The sequence below is a fragment of the Zootoca vivipara genome, chromosome 4 (assembly GCF_963506605.1).
Source record: "Zootoca vivipara chromosome 4, rZooViv1.1, whole genome shotgun sequence".
In the NCBI taxonomy this organism is placed as follows: Eukaryota; Metazoa; Chordata; class Lepidosauria; order Squamata; family Lacertidae; genus Zootoca; species Zootoca vivipara.
The window spans coordinates 12,818,977-12,844,087 of NC_083279.1; the positions used below are offsets into that span (position 1 = coordinate 12,818,977).

Here is a 25,111-nt window from a genome sequence, read left to right on the forward strand (position 1 = left end):
ATTCATACATGTTTTATCTCTGCTAAAGGGACTCCAGTGATTTTCCAGAAATTTTTATTTTCATATATAGTATCATAGCTATATAGATATGCACAATATTCATTTTGTCCCTTATGTCATTTAGTCATTCTTTCCAACTTTATTCTGCGTAAATTATTCAACCCAAGTACACCCAAACATAGGAAGGGGTACTTCCAGAATAAAAGAATAAAAAATCAAATAAAAGTCAAAGTAATCAAAAAGCAAAAAATAATCATAAGCATCTCCTGAACCTCCTTTCATGAACTCCAACCATCCCTCTGCTCCCTAACCCAGAATGGACCCCTGTACTTGGTAGCTTTTAAGAGAGAAGCAAGAGATGTCACAAAGGAGGGCAAATCATTCCTACCATGGCAACACACCCACCTTGACCCTGGGCCTACCTTGCCCCTCCTGAGCTGTGATGCTTCTTCAGAACTTGGGGGCACCTGCTGTTCCATCTGCAGGTTTGCTGAAACTTCTTTAACCTCCTTTCACCAACTCTAACCACGCCTCTCTCCTCTGACCTCTCCGTACTAACCCACAATGGTCTCCTGCAGCAGGTGGCTTTTAAGGGGGAAGCAAGAGATGTCACAAAGGAGGGCAAGTCTTTGCTACCATTGTAACCCACCCAATTTGACCTTAGGCATACCTTGCCCCTCCTGAGCTGCGATGTTTCTTGAGAACTTGGAGGCACTTGCTGTTCCATCTACAGGTTTGCTGAATCTTATCTAACCTCCTTTTACCAACTCCGACCACCTCTCTGCTCACTAATCCACAATGGACCCCTGTACTTGGTAGCTTTTAAGGGAGAAGAAAGAGATGTCACAAAGGAGGGCAAATCATTCCTACCATGGCAACACACCCACCTTGACCCTGGACCTACCTTGCCCCTCCTGAGCTGTGATGTTTCTTCAGAACTTGGGGACACCTGCTGTTCCATCTGCAGGTTTGCTGAAACTTCTCTAACCTCCTTTCACCAACTCTAATCACTCCTCTCTCCTCCCTAACCCACAATGGAGCCCTGCACTTGGTGGCTTTTAAGAGAGAAGCAAGAGATGTCACAAAGGAGGACAAATCATTGCTATCGTGGCAACCCACCCACTTTGACCCTTGCCCCTCCTGAGTTGTGATGTTTCTTCAGAACTTGGAGGCACATTGCTGTTCCATCTTCAGGTTTGCTGAATCTTCTCTCTTGAGGTTCACACCTTCATTTCAGCCCATTCTTCATTCAGCCACTTTTCTAAAGGGAAACCATCCCCATGTCCTTTTAAATATAGTAGAAGACTCCCAGGTCTAGGGGTGTTCATAGCACAGGATTCAGCAATCTGCTATGCATGCAGGTGTTCAACCCAGGGCAGCAACTCCAGGTGGCAAGGGTGATGTTCACTCCCCCATCTGAAAATGCAAAGGAAAACTGTTTATGTATGTGACTTCTTCAGCGAGAGGAGTAAAAGGTAAAGGTAAAGGGACCCCTGACCATTAGGTCCAGTCGTGACGGACTTTGGGGTTGCGCGCTCATCTCGCATTATTGGCCGAGGGAGCCGGCGTATAGCTTCCAGGTCATGTGGCCAGCATGACAAAGCCACTTCTGGCGAACCAGAGCGGCACACGGAAACACCATTTACCTTCCCGCTGTAGCGGTTCCTATTTATCTACTTGCATTTTTGACGTACTTTTGAACTGCTAGGTTGTGGCAGGAGCTGGGACCGAGCAACGGGAGCTCACCCCGTCACAGGGATTCGAACTGCTGACCTTCTGATCAGCAAGCCCTAGGCTCAGTGGTTTAACCCACAGCGCCACCTGGGCCCCAGTATGGTGTAAGGAGGCAGTACCCACAAAGGAGGAGTGGCAGTTGAAATTGATGGAACATGCAGAATTAGCAAGTTTAACTAGTAAAATCAGAGAACCAAATGAAACAGTTTTCAAGGAGTATTGGAAAATGTTTCTGGACTATTTAAAAAATGATTGTAAATATGTAAGCAGGCTCAGAGGTTTGGACTAAGTTCAGAAGTAAAAGTTTTTGTGAGAATAAAGTTGAGATAAGAAGGTATAGATTAGTTATAATATGAAGTAGTAAAAGATAATCATGAGAAAACCATGGAATGGTGACAGGGAAATCAACTTTTTAAATGAATATGTACTGGGAAATGTTGGATCAATTGTATTTTAGTTGTGAAAATTTATGAATATTTTTTTTAAAGAAGGAAAGAGAGCTGTTGCCAGTCATTTTAGATGGTGCTGAGATAGATAGGTCAATGGTCTGACTCTGTCCAAGGCAGTTTCCTATGAATATTCCCCTTAAGTAATTTAGCTAAAGACGAGCAAGTTAACCACAAGACTGACAGTTCCTTTTTTTAAGAGACAATATGAAAAATCCTGGATATGAGGCAGCGGCAAAATTCATACCTCTGTAATAAAGCCATATAGGCGAAGTGACATGTCCTGATGGACTAGAAGACACTTGAGGTCCCTTCCAACTGTACATTTCTATGATGTCAACTGCAACAGATGCTCCAAAACTACAAAGGGGGAAATTTGAGCATCTGAATGCAGCTGCACCTTATTCCGAGTTCCTGCACAAGCCTCTGTAGGCCATATCCTGTTGTCACAAACACAGAGCAAGGGTTATTCAGAGGTACCCCCCCACCCACCCACACACACCGAATATGGAAGCTCTCAAATTTATTTATTTATTTATTGCATGTATATATCACCTTTATCTTTCAAGGATCTCAAGGTGGTTGACACAGTTCTCCCCTCCCCAATTCATCCTTGCAACAGCACGGTGAGGGAGGTTAGGTTAAGAGATGGCGACTGGCAAGTAGCATAGCTAGGGAGGGGTGGGCCATTTCAGGTATGGGGTGGGCCATTTCAGGTGGTGCTTTTTTGTGTGTGGCATCACCTCTGCAGCAGATTTGGAAGTGAGCAATAAGCACCAATTTTCAAAAGAAACAGGCGAACCCTGAACATCACCACAGGAAAGGAGATCCCATCCCTACCCTCCGCCGTTTCCTCTTCCCGCCCCCCATTTCAGAGGCAAAACAGTTGGCCAGTGCAGTGGATATGCACCTAGGGAGCGGAGGGAGAGGGAGAGGGAGAGGGAGAGGGAGAGGGAGAGGGAGAGGGAGAGGGAGAGGGAGAGGGAGAGGGAGGAGAGAGAGAGAGAGAGAGAGAGAGAGAGAGAGAGAGAGAGAGAGAGAGAGAGAGAATGAATCTGTGAGTGCACACTTGGTCACGAGGGGGGGGGCTCACAGAGGGGAGACTGTTCTCCCAGAAAGTGGGGTTTTGCGTGCTGTTATGAAAAGGTAGGCTAGCAGGGGCACCAACTTGGGCCCCAGACTGTAATATATTGTATTGTATTTCCTTTTATGTTATGAATAGACAAGCATTAGCAAAAAAGTGTCTGACTGGTTTCAGATCTTGTGTCTATCATTCACCATAGCCAAGGCAGATTCTGTGTAAAAGGTGTCAAATTTCCTATAGTGAAGGAGGAAATAAATCTCTTTCACAGGGACAGAGAACCTGTGACCCTTTATATGCTGCTGATGGCAACTTCCAACTGCTTTGTTCCCAATCAGTAGATAACCCACAAACTTCTGCTAGAATCCCACATCTTTTTACACCACAAATGTTCTGGTTTATGTTTGTCCCACTTTTGTTGCACTATAATCCCTCCAGAGAGCAATGTACTGTAATGTCATAACATTGGGGCAGCTTTGCAGAACAAACTAAAGCAATTCACCACTCATAAATGATGATTGTGTCAAGAGCATATTGCAAAACACAACCGCAAAAAACACAGCAGCCTAGAGGGCCCTTTGTATCAGTTCAGGTATGACTGCAGCCATGCAAAGCCATCTGTCCAACTCATGCCCCCTTTGCAAGAAGAATGGATTGAAAATATGGGTGAAGTAATTTTTCAGAAGTTAATCCTTTTGAATTCAATGAGACTTGCTCCTTGATAAATGGGTCAGGATTGCTGCCTTTAGCTCTTCACTGCACTACAGCAATGTTTCTCCAAGGCATACAAACTTCTCCCACAACAACCCTGTGAGGTTGGTTAGGCGAAGTAAGAGACAGTAACTGGCCCAAGGTCACCCAGTGAGCATCTTGGTGGAGTGGATATTTTAATCCTGGTCTCTCAGGCCCAAGGCCAAAGGTCTAACCACTACACCACACTGGCTACTAAAACTCCATGCCCTCCATGCCCCCAACATCCCCTCCATGCCCCCAACATCCAGTTAGGAAAAGTGCAAGCAGAGGAACTTACTCAGTTTTTGTGACCTGGGAAAAGATAGAGCAGATTCTTGGCCAGGATGGTTCAGTCCATGGAGGGCATCTGGCATGGGTTGATTTTTCTCAATGGACTGCATGACCTGCAATGCGGAGGAGAAGAGTTCAGAGCAGGGCATCCCTCCAAAAAAGGGGGGGAGGATAGTATCCTGGTCCAACTGTACAAAGGAGGATTGGCTCCTAGAACTTCCATGCACCTTTGCAATAGACTACTTGTTCATTTTCTATTAAATAAGAATTAAATAAGGCTGACTGAAAAATAATAATTAAAAAAGGCTGAAGCAACATCAAGAGTTTTGCTCTCCAGACTGAGCCCTGCAGAAGAGAGCTTGGCATTGCTTGGTCAGCCTTAGGAGGGCATACCTTCTGGAAGATCTCCAGGCTGCAGTTGGGGGCATGTTTCTTGATATCTTTGATCAGCTGGTGAAGATGGATCTATTTCAGGAGCTTCTCCAGGATACATTATCTAGCAAGGCAACATGAACATATGGCATTTAGGGGTAGGTGAATCTCTGAAGTGTTGGTTTCTCTCAGTTCTTCATTTTTCTAAGAATTGTCAGCTGGCAACTCTGGGCAGCTAATGCTAAAGCAGCAACTGAAGCTGCCCTGGGCAGCTTATCCAATGGGCCAATGAACAGGGCTAGATGACAATTTGAGACCAGTTTACCTACAAAATCATCTTACCCCATATCTGCCCACTCCACTGCTTTGATCGATGGAACTGGCACTGTTATAAGTGCTACATAATACTTGTTTGGCACATACACACCATGTGCATTTACGTGTGCACACACACAGAATGGAACCCCTCTGAAGACTTCACCCAGAGCAAAAAAAAAAGTGGCTAGCCCCCACACCACCTTGTAGCTATGGCTCTGCTCTAAACCTCTTGTTGACTAGCTGAACATGCATGGATCTGTGTACGTTAAAATAAATCAATTCATTTAGGATGGGGGGTAATCCCCCTCCTTTATCCCAGGCCTCTGTTCTGTGCCATTAAGATGTGTTACAAGCAGAAACCCAGTAGATCAGGGATAGCCAAAGAAGTGCTCACACACCCACACACCCCCGCTTTGGACAAAAATGCTCATCTTCCCTGGTTATTTGCCATGCTACTTAAGGCTGATGGGAGTTGTAGTACACAACACCTGGACGGCACCATCTCTGTGGTGGAGCTTGGTTGGTATTGTTGTTGTTGTTTACTAAATTTATATACTCCCCTACATCAAAAGATCACAGGGCAGTTCACAGATTAAAAACATGACTCTTAATCTCAGGAAGTGGGTTCAAGTCACAGGTTGGGCCAAAGATTCCTGCATTGCAGGAGGTTGGACTGGATGACCCTGGCCCCTTGCAAGGCTTTCAAGGCAAAGGAGCTGTGGGAAGGGGGTGGTTTGGGAAGGGCTCTGCATCTCATGTTTCAACAGCAGCCTCACAATGCCCCTTCCCTTTGCAGTGTCTCCGCCACACAGCAGCATTTCCCCCACCAACTCCTCCTCCCTGTAAACCAGAGATCACCCGGCAGCAGCTGCAGTTGGGGAGAGAGCTGCAGTTGCCTCCAAGGATATTTCCATCTCCTCGCTGGAACGACGCAGAGGGTGGGGAGGAAACAATGAAACAGGGCAGCAGGAGGAAGCCATGGCGAGTGCTGCCGGGGAAACAGCTGCGCCTCTGCTCGTGCAGGAGGAAAGGAAACCAAGTGCGCACAAAGCTTAAAGGAAACAAACAATGGACGGGATGTGGCGACCTACCCTTCTCCATTTCTCCAACGACAGCCGGCAGAATTCCTGGCGCTTTATGCTGCAACCCTCATAAACACCTTTCTCTGGGAGTGAATCCTGCTGAACCAGTCAGGCTTTACTGCTAAGCAGACGCGTGGAGGATTGCGGTGCAAATACCAACAAAAAAGTGCACGCGCCACCTTACAGCTCCAATGCAAAGTGAAGTTTGCTTTCCTTAAGAGTTTCTTTTGCTTTCTCCACCCCCGATTCCGATAGCCGGGAAGGAGCCCAGGCAGGACAAAGACAGATAGTGAGATGCAGATGGAGCAGAGGTGTGGCTTTGCCTTTTGTCCTTAAGGAAGCTAGATCAACCGAAGGCTGGCACTACATTTTTCAGTGCCTTGAGGAAGGCTTCTCTGAAAAGACTCAGAAATGACTTCGCTTTCTTGGGCTGAAAGCAGTGTCTCTGCAGGGGAGTTCCATAAAAAAAGCTTTCTTCTGCCTGCTCACCAAAGTATCCATAGCAGTCTCTCCACACTGCCAGTGAATTGCTGTTGAAAAACTTTCTGAACTTTTTATCAGCTTTGCAGGGGATTTCCTATCTTTAAGTGTTTTCATTGCTATTCCCAACAGGCATCCATTTTTCAAACTGTCTTGACTGCTTGTTCCAGATTTTTCTCTCTTCTTCTCTGTCTGCAAGGAGAAAGATTAGCTCACCATTTGAATCTCTGCACCTCTATGTTCCTTGCTGCCAAGGCAGAGCTGATCCTAACAAGACACGCAGTTTAGCCGCGGCTGCTCTTGGAAGTTTTGTTTTCTGCAAGCTACGCTTAATGCTCCTTCTTACCTACAGCACCCTTTCCAAAAGGATCATCAGCTGCAAGAACCGGGAGAAATATTCTTACCTGATTACCACATCCAGACCCGCCTCCGTAGTGTCTGAACGCTTCACTTTCTAACCCCCCTCTGCAAAACTCCTCCCTCCAAACAGATTGAAAAGTAACTTTAGAGTGACTCAAACCCCATGCTTTTTAGATGGAAGTTTTATACCCACTTCCAAATCAATGTAGCCTTGCACACAGCCTCTGCCTTTCTTTCATTTATTTATCTGAAAGTTTTAAGTAGCCTTTCAAGACAAGAGAGTCCTCTTGAGACAGATGGCATAAAATGAATTATATATATTATATATATAATTTAGTGAAAGGTTTTCACAGGAGCTTGAAAAGAACTGATGATCTCTTCATGGTAAAAACTGAAGTTCTGCACAAAATATTAAACAGCCTCAACCCCACACTTTAAAAAAACAACAACACCTTAAGATATAATTCTGGAGAAATAGCTGCCGGGTTGCCCTTGGGTATGCATCATTAACTGTAATTGGATTGGAGAAATATACTTTGGTTTTCAACTAAGGCTGAACCATGGGCCTAAGATTTATTTTAGGGGGGAGGCTTTAAGTTAGGAAGGGCAGAACTGAGTTATCTGCAATATAATTGGTCAGTTAGTTAAGCTCAACAACTTTTTGAGGCAATCTTCCCTAAAAACACCCCCCCCCCTGGATCCTGGCTATGCCCATATAAACTGATAGCACTACAATGTAAAAACTGGCAAAATAGGTTTCTTGCCATTGAGCATCTTTATTTTTTAATAAACAAATAAATAATAAAAACAAATGTTGCCAATGTGTCATAGTGAGAATAGACTCAATGAAGTCCATTTATTTCAGTGGGTCTACACCTAGTATGACTAACAATGAACATCACCCATACTGGCTATATATGTTATCAGTGTCTCTCTACCCTGTTTCTCATATTTTAAGACATACCCATAAAATAAGCCATAGCAGGATTTTTAAGTATTCAAGGAATATAAGCCATACCCCGAAAATAAGACATAGTGATAGGCGCAGCAGCAATGCCGGCTGTGACGACCCTGGTCCCACTCTCCCTTACTATCACTGCGACACAGGAATACAGAGGGGAAAACACCCACCCTCTGGTCCTGCCGCCTCAAAGATAAACCCCTTTTACTAATGGGTTTCTAAGTAAGGAGAGCCTTCCAGCCTGCGTGACCTGGTACCTTAAGGAACTCTAGGCTGTCCCACGGAATAACCTCTTGCCTCCAGTAAAGGGTCTCCCTCAGTTGGATTCCCCACTGTAGAAGTTTGCCCTATGCACTCTGGCAACTCCTTGGCACCTCAGGTTACCCTTCTAAGCCTCCTCCGTGTAACTTAAGGACACAAACCGCCACCTCCCAGCCTGAGGTGAGTTTTGCCCTCTCTTGAGCCACCACGGTTGTGAGTCCTAGTACCTCGCTGGAAAAAATAAAGACGGACCTCTTTTTGGCAAAAACAGAGATGAAGTTTTATTGTGTTACAAACATAAGTGTTTCTTTAACGTGTCATTTATTAATTAGCTTTGTTCCGGTTGTACAAAATAAACTCGGTCAAACATTTAACTAAAGTTTTCCTAGCCTCTTAACTGTCTTCATACAAGCCACCTCATAACACCACACCACACCTTCCTCCCTCTCCCTCCTAACTGACCAAACCGACTCTCCCTCCTTTTTTAAAACCGGGCACAGTCCCGCCCCCATCAGAGTTCTATGCCAGTCAGGCTGGAGGTGGGTTAACTCTTTGCCAGCCGGGCAGAAATAAACATTTTAAAAGTGCTTCAATTTGTCACATATCTCCCCCACCACAAAGACATTGCGTCGGCTTGCTCTTAACTAACTAGAGCAATGCCAAAGCAATGGGCTTGGGGTCCAAAATACTTCAAGGCATTCTATAACATTCATATTACAAAGTCAACTAAATTAACATCTCATAAACTTGTACACAAATAAACCATGTTTGGCATGTGTTAGATTATAACTCCTAAGCACAAATGTTTTGCTAGGGTTATCACCGTTTCATATAATACTTTGCACCATTCTATACCTCTCAAAAATATACCTAGACAAAGCGTCCGCTATGATGTTTTCCTTCCCACTTATGTGCTTACCCTGTGTCTATTTTATGAGTTGCTAGGTTGGTCCTCCCTGGGATGTTTGAGAAGATTTGAGCAAACTGAGCAAGGACTATTTTTAACTGCTCCTTTTGCTCTGGGGTCAGACTTTCATCGAATGACACCTCTGCTAGAGTTGTGCCCTTACTCAGCTCTCCCCACCCAGTTAAATGAATTCCTTGTGTCATCTTCCCCTTTACTTGTAACACCAACTTATTTCTGTCAAAATAAGGCTTAAGTAAATTTACATGAAAGTTTTTACATCGGTTCCCTTCCCCATCTAACTCTACCAAATAGTTCACCGCTGATATCCTCTCGACCACTTTGAAGGGACCGTCCCACGACATCTCCAACTTCTTCCGACGTCTTGTTCTTAACACGAGCACACTGTCACCGGGCTGGAAAGTTCTGTCTCTTGCGTGTGCATCATACCACTGCTTCTGTCGATGCTGTGCCTGCTGCAAGTTGTGAGCAGCTTGCTCCCGTAGCTCTTGAAGGTTGCTCTGCAGCTCCCGTAGATACGTCACAACATCAGGGCTGTCGATCTGCTCCTCCCCCGACCACGCTGCTTTCATCAAGTCTAGGGGTCCTCGTGGCTGTCGTCCAAATAGGAGTTCAAAAGGACTGAACCCTGTGCTCTCCTGCGGCACTTCGCGATAACCAAATAGGAAGTGTTGCAGCCTCTCATCCCAGTCGTTAGGATGATTGATGGAATAGGTTTTTAGCATCCGGCTCAGGGTCGAATTAAATTTCTCCGTCAAGCCATTCGACTGCGGATGATAAGCCGTAGTTTTAACATGCTTAACCCCACAAAGAGTTAAAAGCTCTTCCATGGTCTTGGACGTGAAGGATGTCCCTAAATCTGTTATAATTTCTTTGGGGAATCCCAGCCTTAAGAACACCGACATGAGGGCTTTTGCTACAGTCTTTGAGTCAATGTCCTTTAGAGGTATTGCTTCTGGATAGCGCGTAGCATAATCCACTAGGCATAAAATAAATTTATTCCCCCTTTTCGTAACTCTGGAGATAGGCCCGAGGATGTCCACTCCTACTCTGGAAAAGGGCTCAGTAATTACCGGAATAGACTGTAACAAGCCTCGCGTTTTGTCCGCTCTTTTGCCTGCTTTCTGGCAGATCACACAGGACTTGCAATACTCTTTGATGTCTTTGCCCATCCCAGGCCAGTAAAATCTTGCTTGGATTCTATCACTAGTCTTTCTAATGCCTAGATGCGCTGCTGAGGGTGCGTCGTGTGCCATTTGTAGCACTTGCAACCGGTAAGTTCTTGGCAACACTAACTGTTTCTTCCTTTCCCAAACAGCAGCAGTTTTCCTCCTCCTAGAAATTCTATACAGTCTTCCCTCAATGGTGGTAAATAAGCAGGGGTTCTCCACAGTTACTTCGGCAGTAGGACTTTGTGCTTTACCCCACAGCTCTCTTATAGTTTCATCCTCTTTTTGATCCCTCAAGAATTGGGCACCGTGCTCCTGGACCACTGGCACGCTAATCAGCCCTTCATCCTCACCAGGCTCTATGGGTGACTCTATAACTGCAGGAGGATTACTCTCAGTGACTTGAGACTGTGACCTAGTTATCACTTGAATACGGTGCTTCTGACTAGCTAGGTCATTCCCTATTAAAAAGGGTACCTCCAATTCATTTAGGATTCCTACTCTCCATTTGCCACAAAATCCTTTGTAGGTAATATCAACTTCAGCTAATGGTACTTCAAAATGTGGGCCCCATATGCCTTTTAAACTATAGGACTGACCCTTGAGGTACTGCTCCTTTGGAACAAATTGTGATTTAACAAGTGAGACTTCTGCTCCTGTGTCCCTCAAACCTAAAAAAGACTGACCATTTAATTCAATTGGCTCCATGTAATCTTGGTTGCACTCCTGCTCAGCCCTCCAGACCTGCAAGACCTTAGAAGTAGTCTCAGCTGGACTGTCTGCTTTCTCTGAACCTTCTGTCTGAGGCGAGCTATTTTCCTGTGACTGCATTACCAGTTTTACTTGTTTAGCTGCAGTAGGTGTAGTTTGCGACTTAACCAGCAGGGGGCACCTGGCACGTACATGGCCCTCACGATTACAGAAAAAACAAGTGATTTTCTTAGACCCTGTCTTGTCAGAAACTGATTCCCTGACAGGAAAATTTTCTTGCCTGTCTTTATTTTCTCTGTTTCTCCATGGATTACCCTTCTGTGAGTGTTTTGGGAATGCTATTTCATTGAAATCTCCTTGTAGTTCGTCTAAGACCTCAGCAACCTGTGCCACAGTTTTCAGTTTTTTATCCCTCAAGAACCAACGTAAATTGCTAGGGATTTGCTTAAAAAATTGTTCTAAACAAATTAAATGTTTTAACTCATCAAAGTCCTTCACTCCACTCCCTTGAATCCATCTGTCAAGTAATTTATCTAAGCGGCTAGCTAGTTGGGCATAAGTCTCTTTATGTTCCTTTTTTGCCTCACGAAAAGCCTTTCTGCTTTGTTCAGCCGTGAGTCCACATCGAACCCTGACCCTTTGCTTAAATACTTGGTAACTTGACAGCTCTTCTTCCCTCAGGTCAGCATAAATTTCACTTAGTATCCCACAAATTTGAGGTCTTAAATAAAGCATCCAGTTCTCCTCAGGTATTTGAAATTCCACACAAACGCGTTCGAAGGTAAACAGAAACGATTCGACATTATCGTCCTTTCCAAATTTGGGGAATCTTTTTAAATTAATTGCGATACTATCATTATTAACTGGACTGCTAGTTAATTCTGATCTCAAACGTATCTCCTCAAGCTTCATTCTGTCCTGTTCTAATTGAACCCTTAACCTCTCGGACTGCATTCTCTCCTCAGCTTCAATTCTAGCTTTTTCTCTCTCACTTTCAATTCTAACTTTTTCCCTCTCATTTTCAGCTTCAATCCTAGCTTTTTCTCTCTCACTTTCAATTCTAGCTTTTTCCCTCTCACTTTCAGATGCTATCTTTTCCCTCTCAGCTTCAATTCGGGCCATCTCAATTCGTAGTTTCATCAGTTCTACCTGAGAATCTGGGCTTCCCTCAGCCCCTTCCGTTCTTTCATCTCCTTTTGCCTCTCTGGGTTTTCTTACGTGAGTCATTTTCCTCACAGGAAAATCCTGACAGACTCAAACCAAACTAAGCGCGTGAGCTTTGAATTTCGATCCCGACGCTGCCACCAAAAATGTGACGACCCTGGTCCCACTCTCCCTTACTATCACTGCGACACAGGAATACAGAGGGGAAAACACCCACCCTCTGGTCCTGCCGCCTCAAAGATAAACCCCTTTTACTAATGGGTTTCTAAGTAAGGAGAGCCTTCCAGCCTGCGTGACCTGGTACCTTAAGGAACTCTAGGCTGTCCCACGGAATAACCTCTTGCCTCCAGTAAAGGGTCTCCCTCAGTTGGATTCCCCACTGTAGAAGTTTGCCCTATGCACTCTGGCAACTCCTTGGCACCTCAGGTTACCCTTCTAAGCCTCCTCCGTGTAACTTAAGGACACAAACCGCCACCTCCCAGCCTGAGGTGAGTTTTGCCCTCTCTTGAGCCACCACGGTTGTGAGTCCTAGTACCTCGCTGGAAAAAATAAAGACGGACCTCTTTTTGGCAAAAACAGAGATGAAGTTTTATTGTGTTACAAACATAAGTGTTTCTTTAACGTGTCATTTATTAATTAGCTTTGTTCCGGTTGTACAAAATAAACTCGGTCAAACATTTAACTAAAGTTTTCCTAGCCTCTTAACTGTCTTCATACAAGCCACCTCATAACATCACACCACACCTTCCTCCCTCTCCCTCCTAACTGACCAAACCGACTCTCCCTCCTTTTTTAAAACCGGGCACAGTCCCGCCCCCATCAGAGTTCTATGCCAGTCAGGCTGGAGGTGGGTTAACTCTTTGCCAGCCGGGCAGAAATAAACATTTTAAAAGTGCTTCAATTTGTCACACCGGCCATGGCAGGAGAAGGAGGAAAAAAATAAGACATCCCTTGAAAATAAGCCATAGTGTGTTTTTTTGAGGAAAAGATAAATATAAGACGTGTCTTATAATATGAGAAACACGGTACATATGCCCAGATCAAGAGGCCAGCCTTTTAGGAAGGTGAAGTCCCTTTGACTATTCTAACAGTTACAGTATCAATATGTTATCATGCTTTCTCAAGATATGTGCCTCTAAATATTTCTGTGTGTTCAAGAACTAAGCCATTCTATTACACAGTGTTTGGGGAAATTTAACACAAATGGGATGATAGGAGAAAACTGCAACTCTGACCCTAAACCACCAGGGTTTAGTCTAGACTTTCTTGTACTGTATATGAACCAAAATACCTACAGTAGTGTGGATAGGCATTGTTTTGTATGGGTGTTTTGGAATGACCTTACTCAGGAAGCATTGGAGGTAAGTCAGGGTCTTTCTAGAATGGCACTCCCTGAAATAGTAATAGGACAGCAAGTAACTGTTCAATGATGAGGCTTTTCTAGAACAGTCACTTGCTTTTAAATTCCTAATCTGAAAAAGCCTATACCTACCTTTTATCCCAATCTTTTTTATCCTACGAGCCTTACATCCAAGTATGTCTTGCATTGGATTATTATGAATACACATGACCTATGCACAAGACTTATGCCAAAATATGCAGCAGTTCTCATGTCTTAAAACAAATCTTGACAATATATTTCAATTTAACATCCAGATTTAAATACAGATTTTGCAAAATTGCCATGAAAATAAGCAGTTTCACCAAGTCATATTTCACATCATAATTAATCTTTAGACCTTCAGCTTTTGCAGCCTTCAAATCAATTTAAGTAAATCTGTACTTGCAGCAAATTCATTAATTTTCAATCCTGTGCAAGTTTCATTTCCGTACTACTTAGACTGACAAATTCAGATATAATGCCAAAGTGGAAGTGTTATATTAAATCTGTATCGCTGACTGAATAATAATCGTGTTTAGCAAAGAAAAGCAACACCTGTGAAACTCTGGAGCCACCAGCTGTTCATATTCTGCAACAGCTAGTCTGCTTTCCCACTCAATAGCAGTAGATACAGCAAACATTTAGACGTTAAGGCTGATGCCTTAACAGAGGTGCTTTGCGATCAGCAACAATGTCACAAACTGCTTTCTTAGAACTTACCCACTATGTGCCCACACTTTTCCTTGATCTTTCAGGTCAGGCCCAAATCCAGAGAGATTGGTCTGTGTCCAGAGAGGATGTCCTATATTGCCCTGGTTCACTGTTGTCTCTGACACATCTGGGCCTCTAGACCCATGATTGTTTGTTTGTTGCTTACATCGGTAGCTGGAAGAATAGATCAAGAAGTGGAAGAGAGCCCTTTTCTATTACTCACTATCCTTATCCAGAGCCAAAGCTACCATGGGGGGCTAGCCAAGCTTTTTGCCCCAGGTGAAGCATCTAGAGGGGTGCCATTGAGGCTCCCAACCCGTGTGTGTATGTATGCAAATACGCATGGGGTGTGTGCAAACTGGGTCTTTGACCCGGGTGAAATAAAGCCTAGTTTCACCCCTGCCTTATGCCAGTTTACTACAGAGGTGGCTTCTGTGTGGGCACTATAGTAAGACTGAATCACATCATCACTTCATCTGTAAGCCGCCTTTCCATAGTTCAAATCATGGTCAAGGTGGCTTACAACACTGAAAAGATCATAAGCGATAAATAAAACACATCAAAAAGTCCCCACTAAAATTGATCTATTTGCACATAAATCATTATAAGATCCAAAAATAAAGATACAATATCAATAACAGCAACAAAAAAATTCCCAGCAAAAACCCCTAAAAACCCCAGCCCACATGTTTTTCAGCAGTGTCAGCTTTTGCAGCCGGAGTCACTCAGGGACCCACCCTTTCAGGTTGGGTGGGAGAAAGTCAGCAAAGCAGGGAACAGGTATTCCAGAACTCACAGCCAAATGGTCTCCGACTTCTTTAGCAGCCTTCGCTTTTGTAGCTAGAGAGAGTTCAAATTTCTTATTTTAGACTTAGAACTGCTACCTGAAAACAAGAGAAAAATAATTGTTCACTACCATGTTGAATTTTCCACTGACTGATAGGCATCTACAAAACATCTAGGATTGTTTTGTAGACTCAGGTGATAAAAGGGAATGTGCCCACTGTCACCTTTTTCATTCGTTAAACTATTACCGGTATACTATTATCCAGTCCTGGAGTTTACATTAAGACAGCCCCAACCCTTTAAGAGCCACCACCAGATGGCCAAGGAAATGGAAATGCATTATCAATGGGGATTCAAAAGGACCCAGTCACGTGTGTCACGGAGGCCTGTGTATTCCCTCAGTGAGGGACAATTGTCTTGTTAGAGGCATGTGATGTTTCAGATTGCAATTTATTTGGCTGAAGCTTCCAACATAACAATTGCAGGTGACTTCTGGTCCAGCACAAACAAGAGATCACACAGTAGATTCTCATTTTTAGAGATGGAGCTGTAGAACTGCAGCTCAGACACTCTTCCCTTTGGATCCTGACACCTTCTCCTGCTGCAGGAGCAGAGGTGGGGGAATATTTATCAAGTAAGGAAGGCCCTAAGTATATTCACAGCTATAACAGTTCCCCACCCCCCTGTAAGACTAAATTAGCAGTAACAGTTGAAGAGGAACATAAGAGAATACTGGGAAGACACAAATTATTCTCATCACTGTCTGTATGTTGCATTTCTACACTACAGTGAAAATATAGTTAGCTTGAGATTTAGACATGCCTTGATGCCAACAGTTCATGCACACATTGAATCCCAAATGAATTAATCTTCCATGGTACCAATCACTATGTCACACACACACTCTCTCTCTCTCTCTCACACACACACACAGAGAGGAAAGGAGGGGGTACAGCAAAAATCCACACTCTATAACATTAAGGCCACTCACCCAATGGCTAGGAAGGATTCAGATTTCACCACTTTCTTCAGGTTTTGTCCTCTCTGGTTTACTGCATTTATTGGCAAAAAAGAAAATATATATGATTTTGTACTTCATACTGTACATATACCAGCTTTCTGAATCACACCCACTGAATCCAGAAATAGAGATAATCTAATAGCATGTCTTGTACTCATAGTTTTCAGTTTGCAAATACAGCTATTCACATAATGGTATTCCAATCTGTGGCTGTGTTCAGTTTGTGAAGATGTTACTGCCACAACCCAATTTTCTAAGCTCAGTTTGCCCTTGCTGCTTTGTGCATGTGTGACTACAGGTAGAGATTAAAGGACCCTAATAAAAAAATCTAGGCGCTAATGACTAGCGCATTACAAGTTGTTTTGCTTATTATACAAGTGCTTTAAACTCAGTTTGTTCTCTGCCAGGACACAACGTACCATTAGCATGAAGGAGGCTTTGCTTTTCGTGGAAGCTGGTGTGCATTGGGACTGGTAGGGCAGAAGGCAGGGAGCCCAACAGTAGGTGGCACTAGAACCAATGACTGGACAGAGCCAAGTGATGGTAGTTTTTTGCCCCCTCCTCCTTCCTCCTGAGATCTAGGAAGACATAACTGACACCGAGGAGTAGGAAACTGAATGCCAATGCCATGCCCAAACTTAAGGAGGCAATCAGGTGGGAGCTGGCTGAGGAAAAACTGGTGATAGTGGGGCAGCACCCTATTTGGCCCCATGGACCACCTCCATTGTTTGCTTATGGTTAATGAAACCAATTTCAGCATCTTTATCAAAACTAGACTGACAATATTGCATGTCCTTTTTAAATAGTCTACTGTTTACATATGTAAAGACTTTAATAAAATTGCTTTATATCAGAAGCCTAAGGTTGACGATTATTCTGCTTAGTCACTGAACTGAGGTAGAACATACTGATTTGGCTTGCAGGGTCGGACTAGGACTAGAATGCTTGCTAATGGTACATCCCTATTCTCAGATAATTATTATCTGAAGCTCTTAAAGACCTTCTGGCTTTGGAGCAATTACGCAAAATGGGGGGGGGCAGCAATATCTGATTAATTCCTTTGAGAAGGGCACATTTCCCAACCAGCTTCCCTTGCAAGGAAGATGACTTAAGAGTGTCTTTTTTCGTTATAGCTCTTGCACGAGATGATTTTTCAGCTGCACTTTCTCTTCTCTCTCCACACCCCAACAAGGTAAGTTTTGATTTTGTGGTTAAGAACTACAGGTTGGAATCTAAACTAAAAGCGATCATCCTTGTTTTTATGTATATTCTCACAATTAGGCTTTATGTAATTAGACCATTTAGGAATGTGGCACTATTCAAAAAAAATCACTAGCTCCACACATTCAACGGCATATTGGCACATAATTCTTATTTAAGAGGAATAATTGAATTTGGAATGCTTTGTTGTAAACTCTTGTATGCTTGTACAGTATAGCAAGTCTTAGGAGCACAGATTCCCTCTGAGAGTGTTAACAGACTGATCTGCAAAATCTATGTGCCCCATTTCAGAGAATAGTATTTGCAATATGCCCTTCAGCTCCAGGCAGTTATACTATGGAGTGTTGCAAGGCACAATTTTATCCCTAATGGTTTTTTACATGCTGCTGCTACCAGCATTCATTAGATTTAGGGCAGGGTGTCAACAGCATTCTCAGCTCTACTTCCCCACAACATCTGAATCAGGAGAAACCCTTGAATGTTATGGAGAGATGGATGAGGGAAATAAGCTGAACTAAAGTCCTTGGAAGACAGGCGTTATAGGTTTCCATGTCTGGCATTTTGGCAAATAGCCGGCCATGGAGATTAAAATTCCCCTAAAGGAGCAGGCTTATAGACTGTGGTGGGGCATTCCTGTATCATTTTGCAACTGGAAGACTAGGTCAGCTAGTGCCTTTTTATGAGCGCCTTTTATCAGCTTTGGCTGGTACAACAGCCTTTTATCAGCTTTGGCTGGTACAACAGCTCTAGCCATTTCTGGACTGGGAGAACTCGATCATAGTAGCCCAGGCAATGGTAATTGCAAGATCGGATTACTGAGGTGCACTCTACTAGTTAAGTGTAGAATGCTGCAGCATGATTGCTGACAAGAGTAAGACTGCCAAGCATCTTAACATCCCTGCTCAGAGATGTGCACTGCCTGCCAGTTTGTCACTGGGCCAAATTCAAGGTATTAATAAAGCCCTTAACAGCTTGAGAACAGTTTACCTGGCAAGATTCAGTGTGGAAGATACAAGCTTTATTAAAGACTGCAACTGAAATGTGATTCCACTGTTTCAGTAGGTGATACTAAAAGGGCCTTTCCTTACCCAAATGATCCACTTGAACACTTGAATCTGCAGAACTAAGTGTTTTTCAAGTGCCACATTTCTGTATTGCTTTTGTAAGGAAATGAGTTTGACAGCACCTAGTCTGGAATTCCTTGCCTATTAAGAATTTTTGCTACCTGCTTTAAAAAAAATCTGAAACCCACCTAGATATACAAAGTGGGCATGCATTTCATTATGTAATTTTAAAATATTTTAATTTTTTTGGCATTTATTGAGTTTTTCCCCCCTATTCATTTATTAGTAGTAGCAGCATACATTTACCACACTTGACTGCTCACCAGAAGGCACCTGCCTCCTGTTAGGCCATGGCATACATAATTGGCTGGATTATAATTTGCTAGGTGAAGTCAGTTAACGCTAAATTTCTCGAAGGATCAGTTTTTGCCACTTCCTCAGTGCATCAAAATCTGCTCTGGGAAGGATCCGGCACCCTCCAGAACAATGCAGGAATAAGTTTGCAGAGGCAAATCAGCAGTAATTGCCTTGTTTTTCTCCACTGTATGCCACTAGATTTTTGCATTGTAAAGTGCGGGTACAACCAATTATATATTACCTACCATTGTTGTTTTGATGTATTATGCAAGTAGTTTATTTCTAACATGTTTGATTAGTTGATTTACTTTTAACCTATAGCTTCCTTACTAAGAGATGTGTGCTTTAGTTTTGCTACAATCTGGTGGCGCTGTGGTTAAACCACTGAGCCTAGGGCTTGCCGATCGGAAGGTCGGCGGTTCGAATCCCTGTGACGGGGTGAGCTCCCGTTGCTTGGTCCCAGCTCCTGCCAACCTAGCAGTTCGAAAGCACGTCAAAATGCAAGTAAATAGGAACCGCTACAGCGGGAAGGTAAACGGCGTTTCCATGTGCTGCTCTGGTTTGCCAGAAGCGGCTTTGTCATGCTGGCCACATGACCTGGAAGCTATACGCCGGCTCCCTCGGCCAATAATGCGAGATGAGCGCGCAACCCCAGAGTCGGTCACGACTGGACCTAATGGTCAGGGGTCCCTTTACCTTTACGATCACAATAGGCCTGAGCTGTTCAATGTACATTAAGCCTGCACTATATTCAGCTACATTGGCAAATCTTTCTTAAATAAGTCTTTCATATTTAACGTAAGATTTGCAAGCATTCAACCCAAGTTGCCACAACTGAAGCAAAGCTGTAGCTTGAACAGAAGGAACCAAAGCAATTGCCGTGATTTCAGCTAGTTTAAATTTACCTAGGTATTTGCCATTTATACCCAATGGTTGGAGCCCCAAGCTCACATTCCATCCCAGATAGCCTCCCTAAAATTGTGCAGAGGATTCCCGCTTTCCCCATCCAGCAGGTTCCCACTGACCATCAGAAAATTGCTTTTCCCCCAACCCTATACCTGTATCTCACTTAACTGGTGTACTATAAAAGAATAGTTTGAGTGTTTGGTTTAAAGCACAGCACAATCTTCTTAGGATGCTGGATACTGATGCGGTGTCAAAACACTTATAGCTAGGTATAAATTTAACCATTTTATTAAATGTTTTTTCTTCAGTAAAAACCTTTATTAACTACTGAATAAATTGTAGCAATGATTTGATGGCAACAGAACCATTTGGAAATTTGTCTTTTCTTTAGTAACATGTCCAACAGCAAAATGGCATGGCTGGCATACCAGATGCTGACTTTGACCACAGCCTGAGCACAAGTTTTACGTGCATGAGGGTCCAGATTTAATTCCCAGTATCTCTCGTTTAAGAAGCATCTTAGCAGATCTGGAGTATAATTCTCTGCCTGAGACTAGAGAGCTGCTACAATGGAGTAAAAAGTACTGGATTAGGTGAACCAATTGTCTTAATGTAACACAACTGTGTAGTTTAAAAATACCTGCCTACAAATCCCTTAAACTGAACCCATTACGATCATATATGACATTATGAATGCTTTTTTTTTTACACAACACAAATAAGGAGGGAATTCAGCGCAGAGACATATATATTTTAAGTTTCTATTGAATAAGCATTATTTTGTTAGTAAATATAGCCCTTAATTCTGAATTTTTATTGAGACATTTAGCTGTCAATAAAGTGAACTTCCAGTTCCTTTGCCTGACTGAAAGTAGCATGAAAGCTATTTATCTGCAACTAGAGTGCCTGGTTGGTTACTTGTAGCAACCAGTTAAATGCCCACTTGTTGAAGTTTTTTTCTTTCTTTTGATTTAGAATCAACATCTTACTAACTAGCAACTTCCCTTTGACTTTTTCAGGGGGACATGCTAGCAGTTAAAAGTACACTGGTACCTAGGTTTAAGAACAGCTTAGTTTATGAACAACTTGGATTAAGAAGACTGCAAACCCATAAGTATGTGTTTTGGTTTGTGAACTTTGCCTTGGAAGCTGAACATGTTCTTCCTCTTGTGTTCCATTTGTAAATTGAGTAGCCCGCTGCTATGGGAATGCATGCCTTGGTTTAAGAACCGTCTTCCGGAACGGATTAAGTTCATAAACCAAGGAACCACTGTAGAGTTTCACTGGTCATAGCATTGCCAAGATAATCTAACAGACATGCGGACAGTAAGGGACAAAGCAGTGTCATACTGTTGCAATGCCACTTTCTCAACTCCTGTTTTTTGCCAGAACAGTAAGTAAATACAGTACAATGAGTTACCAGAGTACAGTGCTGCCTTAAGCTAGAAATCTAGGACTGCTCATACATAAACCCAATAGGTAAAAAAAACATAAAATGTTTACTTTTAAATCTTCTGTAACTTAAGCATGCAATCACATATTTTCTATTAAAGGAAAGTTTATTTCCCCTCAATTTAAATAGCATAATAGCTATTAGAATGTTATAACTTTAACAAATGTAGTTGTTTCAATTAAATTCAACAAAGATACTTTGCCGACGTATGTTATGTACAGCAAGAGGTGATAGTAGTTCATATTTTCATACTGAGAAGGAATTACTTTATGTATTCTGTATTAGAGAATACCCTTAATCCAGTGTCAGGTTAACTACCACTGCATCTGCTTCACTTGCCCCTACAGATTGAACAGCAAAGAAAAGCACCTTTTTCGTCCTTATGTTTACCAACTAAATAACTAGTGAACTACTTTCCAAGTATGCTGCCATTTATTAATCCTTAAACTAGTAAGGATACTCAACTGATTTATGATTTCATACAAAGCCATTTATTCACATCACAACACTTATCCAGCATCCCAATTAACACTCTGTACCTTTGCCACACATCCTGCGATTTTGCCTTGAATGCTTATCTTGCAGCAAAGCTCCAAACCACAAATGACCTGAAGTCAAGATGCAGTTAAGGATGCGTAATATAAATTTGAATATTAGCAGCAAGGTCAAATTATAGTTGGACTGTTTTAGTAATGCTCCCAAACCTATCCAATAACTTGCAGTCAATACATGAACATTCCGCATGGCTAGAAAATTGTGAGAAGCAATCCAATCCTAAATAATTACGGAAAAATCGTGTGTTGCATTAAAAGATCAGGGGGGCAATCCTGATCCAAGAATTGGTGGGAAGTTTTAGGAAGAAGTGGATTTTAAGTTGAGCTGGAATGCTTCTGGCTCAACTAGCATCAAGTCTCCAACCCTGGATTAGTGAAAGATACATGGGTGTAACTTGCTTGATCAGCCACAGCAGAGGCTAATGTAAGCACCTAAAAGGGGACATTCCAGGGGAAAGGCTGGATCCTAGGTTTGTTCCAACTCTGTTAACGTGACACTGCAACTCAGCATTAAATACTATGCTAAAATCTAAAAGCTTGTTTTCCTTCTGCAAGGTTTAGGTGGAACTGCAGCAAGGAACCCCACTGCCGAGCAGGGTTTTGATCTGATGTAAGAAGCAGCTTTACACAAGCTCGCTTTATGGCAGTTTTTTGTGCGTAAGTTTGCACTCACAGTAGCCTAATACACATCTAAGCATACCTTATTTCAGTGTTTTTAATTGCAAAGGAAAATGTACTTTTAGTAATCAAGAAAGCCTTAATTAAAATTAAAAATTCATTGTAGCATTTAAAACTACTTTGGACACGGCTTCATCTTTTAGTGTAGTTATTAAATTAAGCTTACATACCTGGTAAATTTTATTATTTGAGGTACTCTACATAGTCTAAATTGCCACTTCAGCAATTTAAATTTTGGCTGATGGTAACTATGGTTTTGAGTTAAATTTACCAAGTTCCACAAAAGTAAAGGCCTCTGACAGTTTAGGACAATACAGCATCAGATATAACAAAAGATATAAAGGATGACCAGTATTTGCAAGTTATTAATTTTTCATGAAGCTTGTAACCAAAAGTTAAAACACTTTTCTGCATATATTATGGAATGCATCAATTATGGAATTTAATTATATCCATGCAAATATCACACAGCATGTAATTATTAACTAAATCTTATGAACCCATGTGCTGAGGCAGTGGCTTCTAACAGCCATATCAAAGAACGAGAGGATATTTCATACCCCCATCCTGACATTCTCTCCTCACTCTTGACATAGGAAGGCTGCCAAGCATGTGCCACTGCTCACATGTAATGTGTTTTTGTGGGTGCTTTGAAAAACTGGACTGGAAAATGTCTGATTGTTTCAGCTGCTGTGGCACAATATCTATGGTAGATAATACCTCAATTAAATTTCAGTAACAAATAAAAAAACACCTGTTTTGATTTTCAAGTACAAAGTTGGTGATTTATTTAACACTATCATTTACAGGTTATGCAGTTGCTTTGTGTGGCAAAACTTTACTGATTTTACAAGAAGAATTTTGAAAACAGTAATTGGTATACCAAAAACATGGAACAGTACAACCATGTTACTCCACTCAAACGCAGCAAGCAATGGGAAACTATTCCATTGCTAACTGTTCTCTGTTGCTCCAGGACCATCAGCTGAGAAGGAAAGTTGTTCCAGGCTCTAGCCCCACCAACCTCAACAGGCCGGGACAAGTGCAATACCACTGACACACACAGCATTGCAACTTATCCCAACCTGTGTAGAAAGGGGTACAACCTATCGCTTATTCATTGATTTTTCACTGCCACAGTCAGTTTTGCATGGATTTGCACAGCAGAGTATCATACAGCTGGATGCAAACCTGCAAAACTAACCAGAGTACAGTGTTCAACAGACACATAGAAAAGCAGAACACAGGAAAAATCTGGGTGAAACTGAGGTTCTACAGCTAGTAGAACTTCAAGTGCTCCTAATGCAGTAGATTATGAATCACTACCTGCACTATAAGCACTTTAGCGCTACAGAAGCTGTTTTGACTGCTCTTCTGGAGACCTATGTTAACTTAAAAGTGAATTCATTAAAATGTTGATATGTAGACAATAACAGGCCACAATCAGTTTTGCATAGATTTGCACAACTACATTCTTCTTGTAGTGCAACTATGCAAAACTAACAGAGGACTGCAAAACATTACTAGATTTTTTATTCAGTGTGAATGACTAGGTGAAAATACAACTTCTTATGCCAGAAGGAGCACTTAGGGCAGTAGATGCTAATCTACTTCACTATCTGCACTAGATGCACCTTAGAACAAAAAGCAGTCACCATGTGGCGGCCATTACAGAGCAACTTTCCAAAATCTTTGCTGCAGTTGCCAGCATAATGCTACAAGTGCCTTCACTGCAGTAGGTTCTACATATCACTACCTGCACTGTAAGCACTTTGACATTACTCTGGCATGAAGATGTTCTCATTTCGAAAGCTTCACCTGGCAAAAAAAGAAAAAAAGTTCCATTAATATCCAGTATTAGCAGGTTTTTCAATAACAGTGGTAACAAATCTGCACCAGGTGAGGCCTACTTCTGTTCGTTTTTCATCTACCACCCTCTAAATTACTAAACGATCATGAAGAATAATTCAGTTACCAAGATTAGAACTATGGCCAGCATTACATGTAAGTAAAGTGGAAGGCTAAAAAAGTCACTTTCAACTTCCTGCTCAAAGTGAGGATATGAAATTATTTACACCTTACCATTTGAATTAAGCTGAAGCTTTTTTAAAGCAGTTGGAAGTCTGTAAGCTATAGTTTTCTCCTCTGGTCTTTTTATAAAGTGTATCTCTGAGGATCAGCACATCTGTGTCTTCGATAGCACAATGAAGCAAATTCCCTGTCTTGGACATGTGCATGTTCCATTTCTCAAAGTACCCAGAAAGATGCAGTGAGTCGAAAGTTACCCCCTTAGACAAAGGGAAACTTTACTCTTGGGAGGGCGGGAAATAAAATGAAATCAAAATCTACGCCCCAAACTCCTCCACAGGCCCGCTACCGCAGAGAGAGCGCAAACAAAGCAACCTTGAGCACCCAGAGAAAACAAAACCAAGGCTCACTTTCCCCGTCGCGTGTTTCCCCTCCCCCGGCCCACAATGCGCACACGAGAGCCCGGGTCCTTTCTCGCAGAACTACCTGTTGGTAAAAAGGCGCGGGAGCCGCCGAAGGAGCGCGTCGGCAGCAGCAGCAGCCGCACGGGGTCCGCGAGGGTAAAGGTGGCGGGAAGCAGATGGGGAGCACAATGGCGCCCCCGAGCCGGGCCCGCGGCTTCTCCGGAGCTTGCACGTGCTGAGCCCGCGAGGTGCCTGGGCCCAGCAGGGGCGCCAGGGGGCGCTGTGGCGGCGGGTCAGGGCTCGGCTACTGGAGCGGCGTATTTTCCCTTTTCTCGCGCGCCCCCTCCTCCTCCTCCCCTCGCGAGCCGGCCAGGCCCGCCGTCCTTTTACTTCCTTTATGCCCCAGGCCTGGGCCGCCCTCGCGCTGCTCTCCTCCGCCCCCTGTTCCCGAAGGGGAAAC

The 25,111-nt window shown here is 43.0% G+C and overlaps 1 protein-coding gene across 4 annotated transcripts; it reads right to left on the reverse strand.

Moving 5' to 3' along the window:
• On the reverse strand, positions 1-25,111 carry LOC118085668 (uncharacterized). Of its 4 annotated transcripts, XR_009557427.1 has the most exons (6): positions 15,957-25,111; positions 14,976-15,063; positions 6,066-6,728; positions 4,678-4,780; positions 4,292-4,397; positions 1-1,416 (listed from the first exon to the last, which is right to left on the reverse strand). XR_009557427.1 is itself a non-coding variant. In XM_060273349.1 (3 exons), exon 3 carries the CDS (start codon positions 12,148-12,150, stop codon positions 9,034-9,036), a length of 3,117 nt encoding a protein of 1,038 aa, XP_060129332.1. In that variant the 5' UTR covers positions 12,151-15,063; positions 15,957-16,017; positions 21,527-25,111; the 3' UTR covers positions 8,030-9,033. The 4 variants fall into 4 exon arrangements, 2 of the variants coding, with proteins under 2 accessions (XP_060129332.1, XP_060129331.1); XR_009557428.1 differs by lacking the exons at positions 4,292-4,397; positions 4,678-4,780; XM_060273349.1 differs by lacking the exons at positions 1-1,416; positions 4,292-4,397; positions 4,678-4,780; positions 6,066-6,728 and having other exon boundaries at positions 8,030-15,063; positions 15,957-16,017; positions 21,527-25,111.

Excerpts from the sequence above, each read along its gene's own strand:
- LOC118085668 (XM_060273349.1), bottom strand. The coding sequence starts at position 12,150 with ATGACTCACGTAAGAAAACCCAGAGAGGCAAAAGGAGATGAAAGAACG.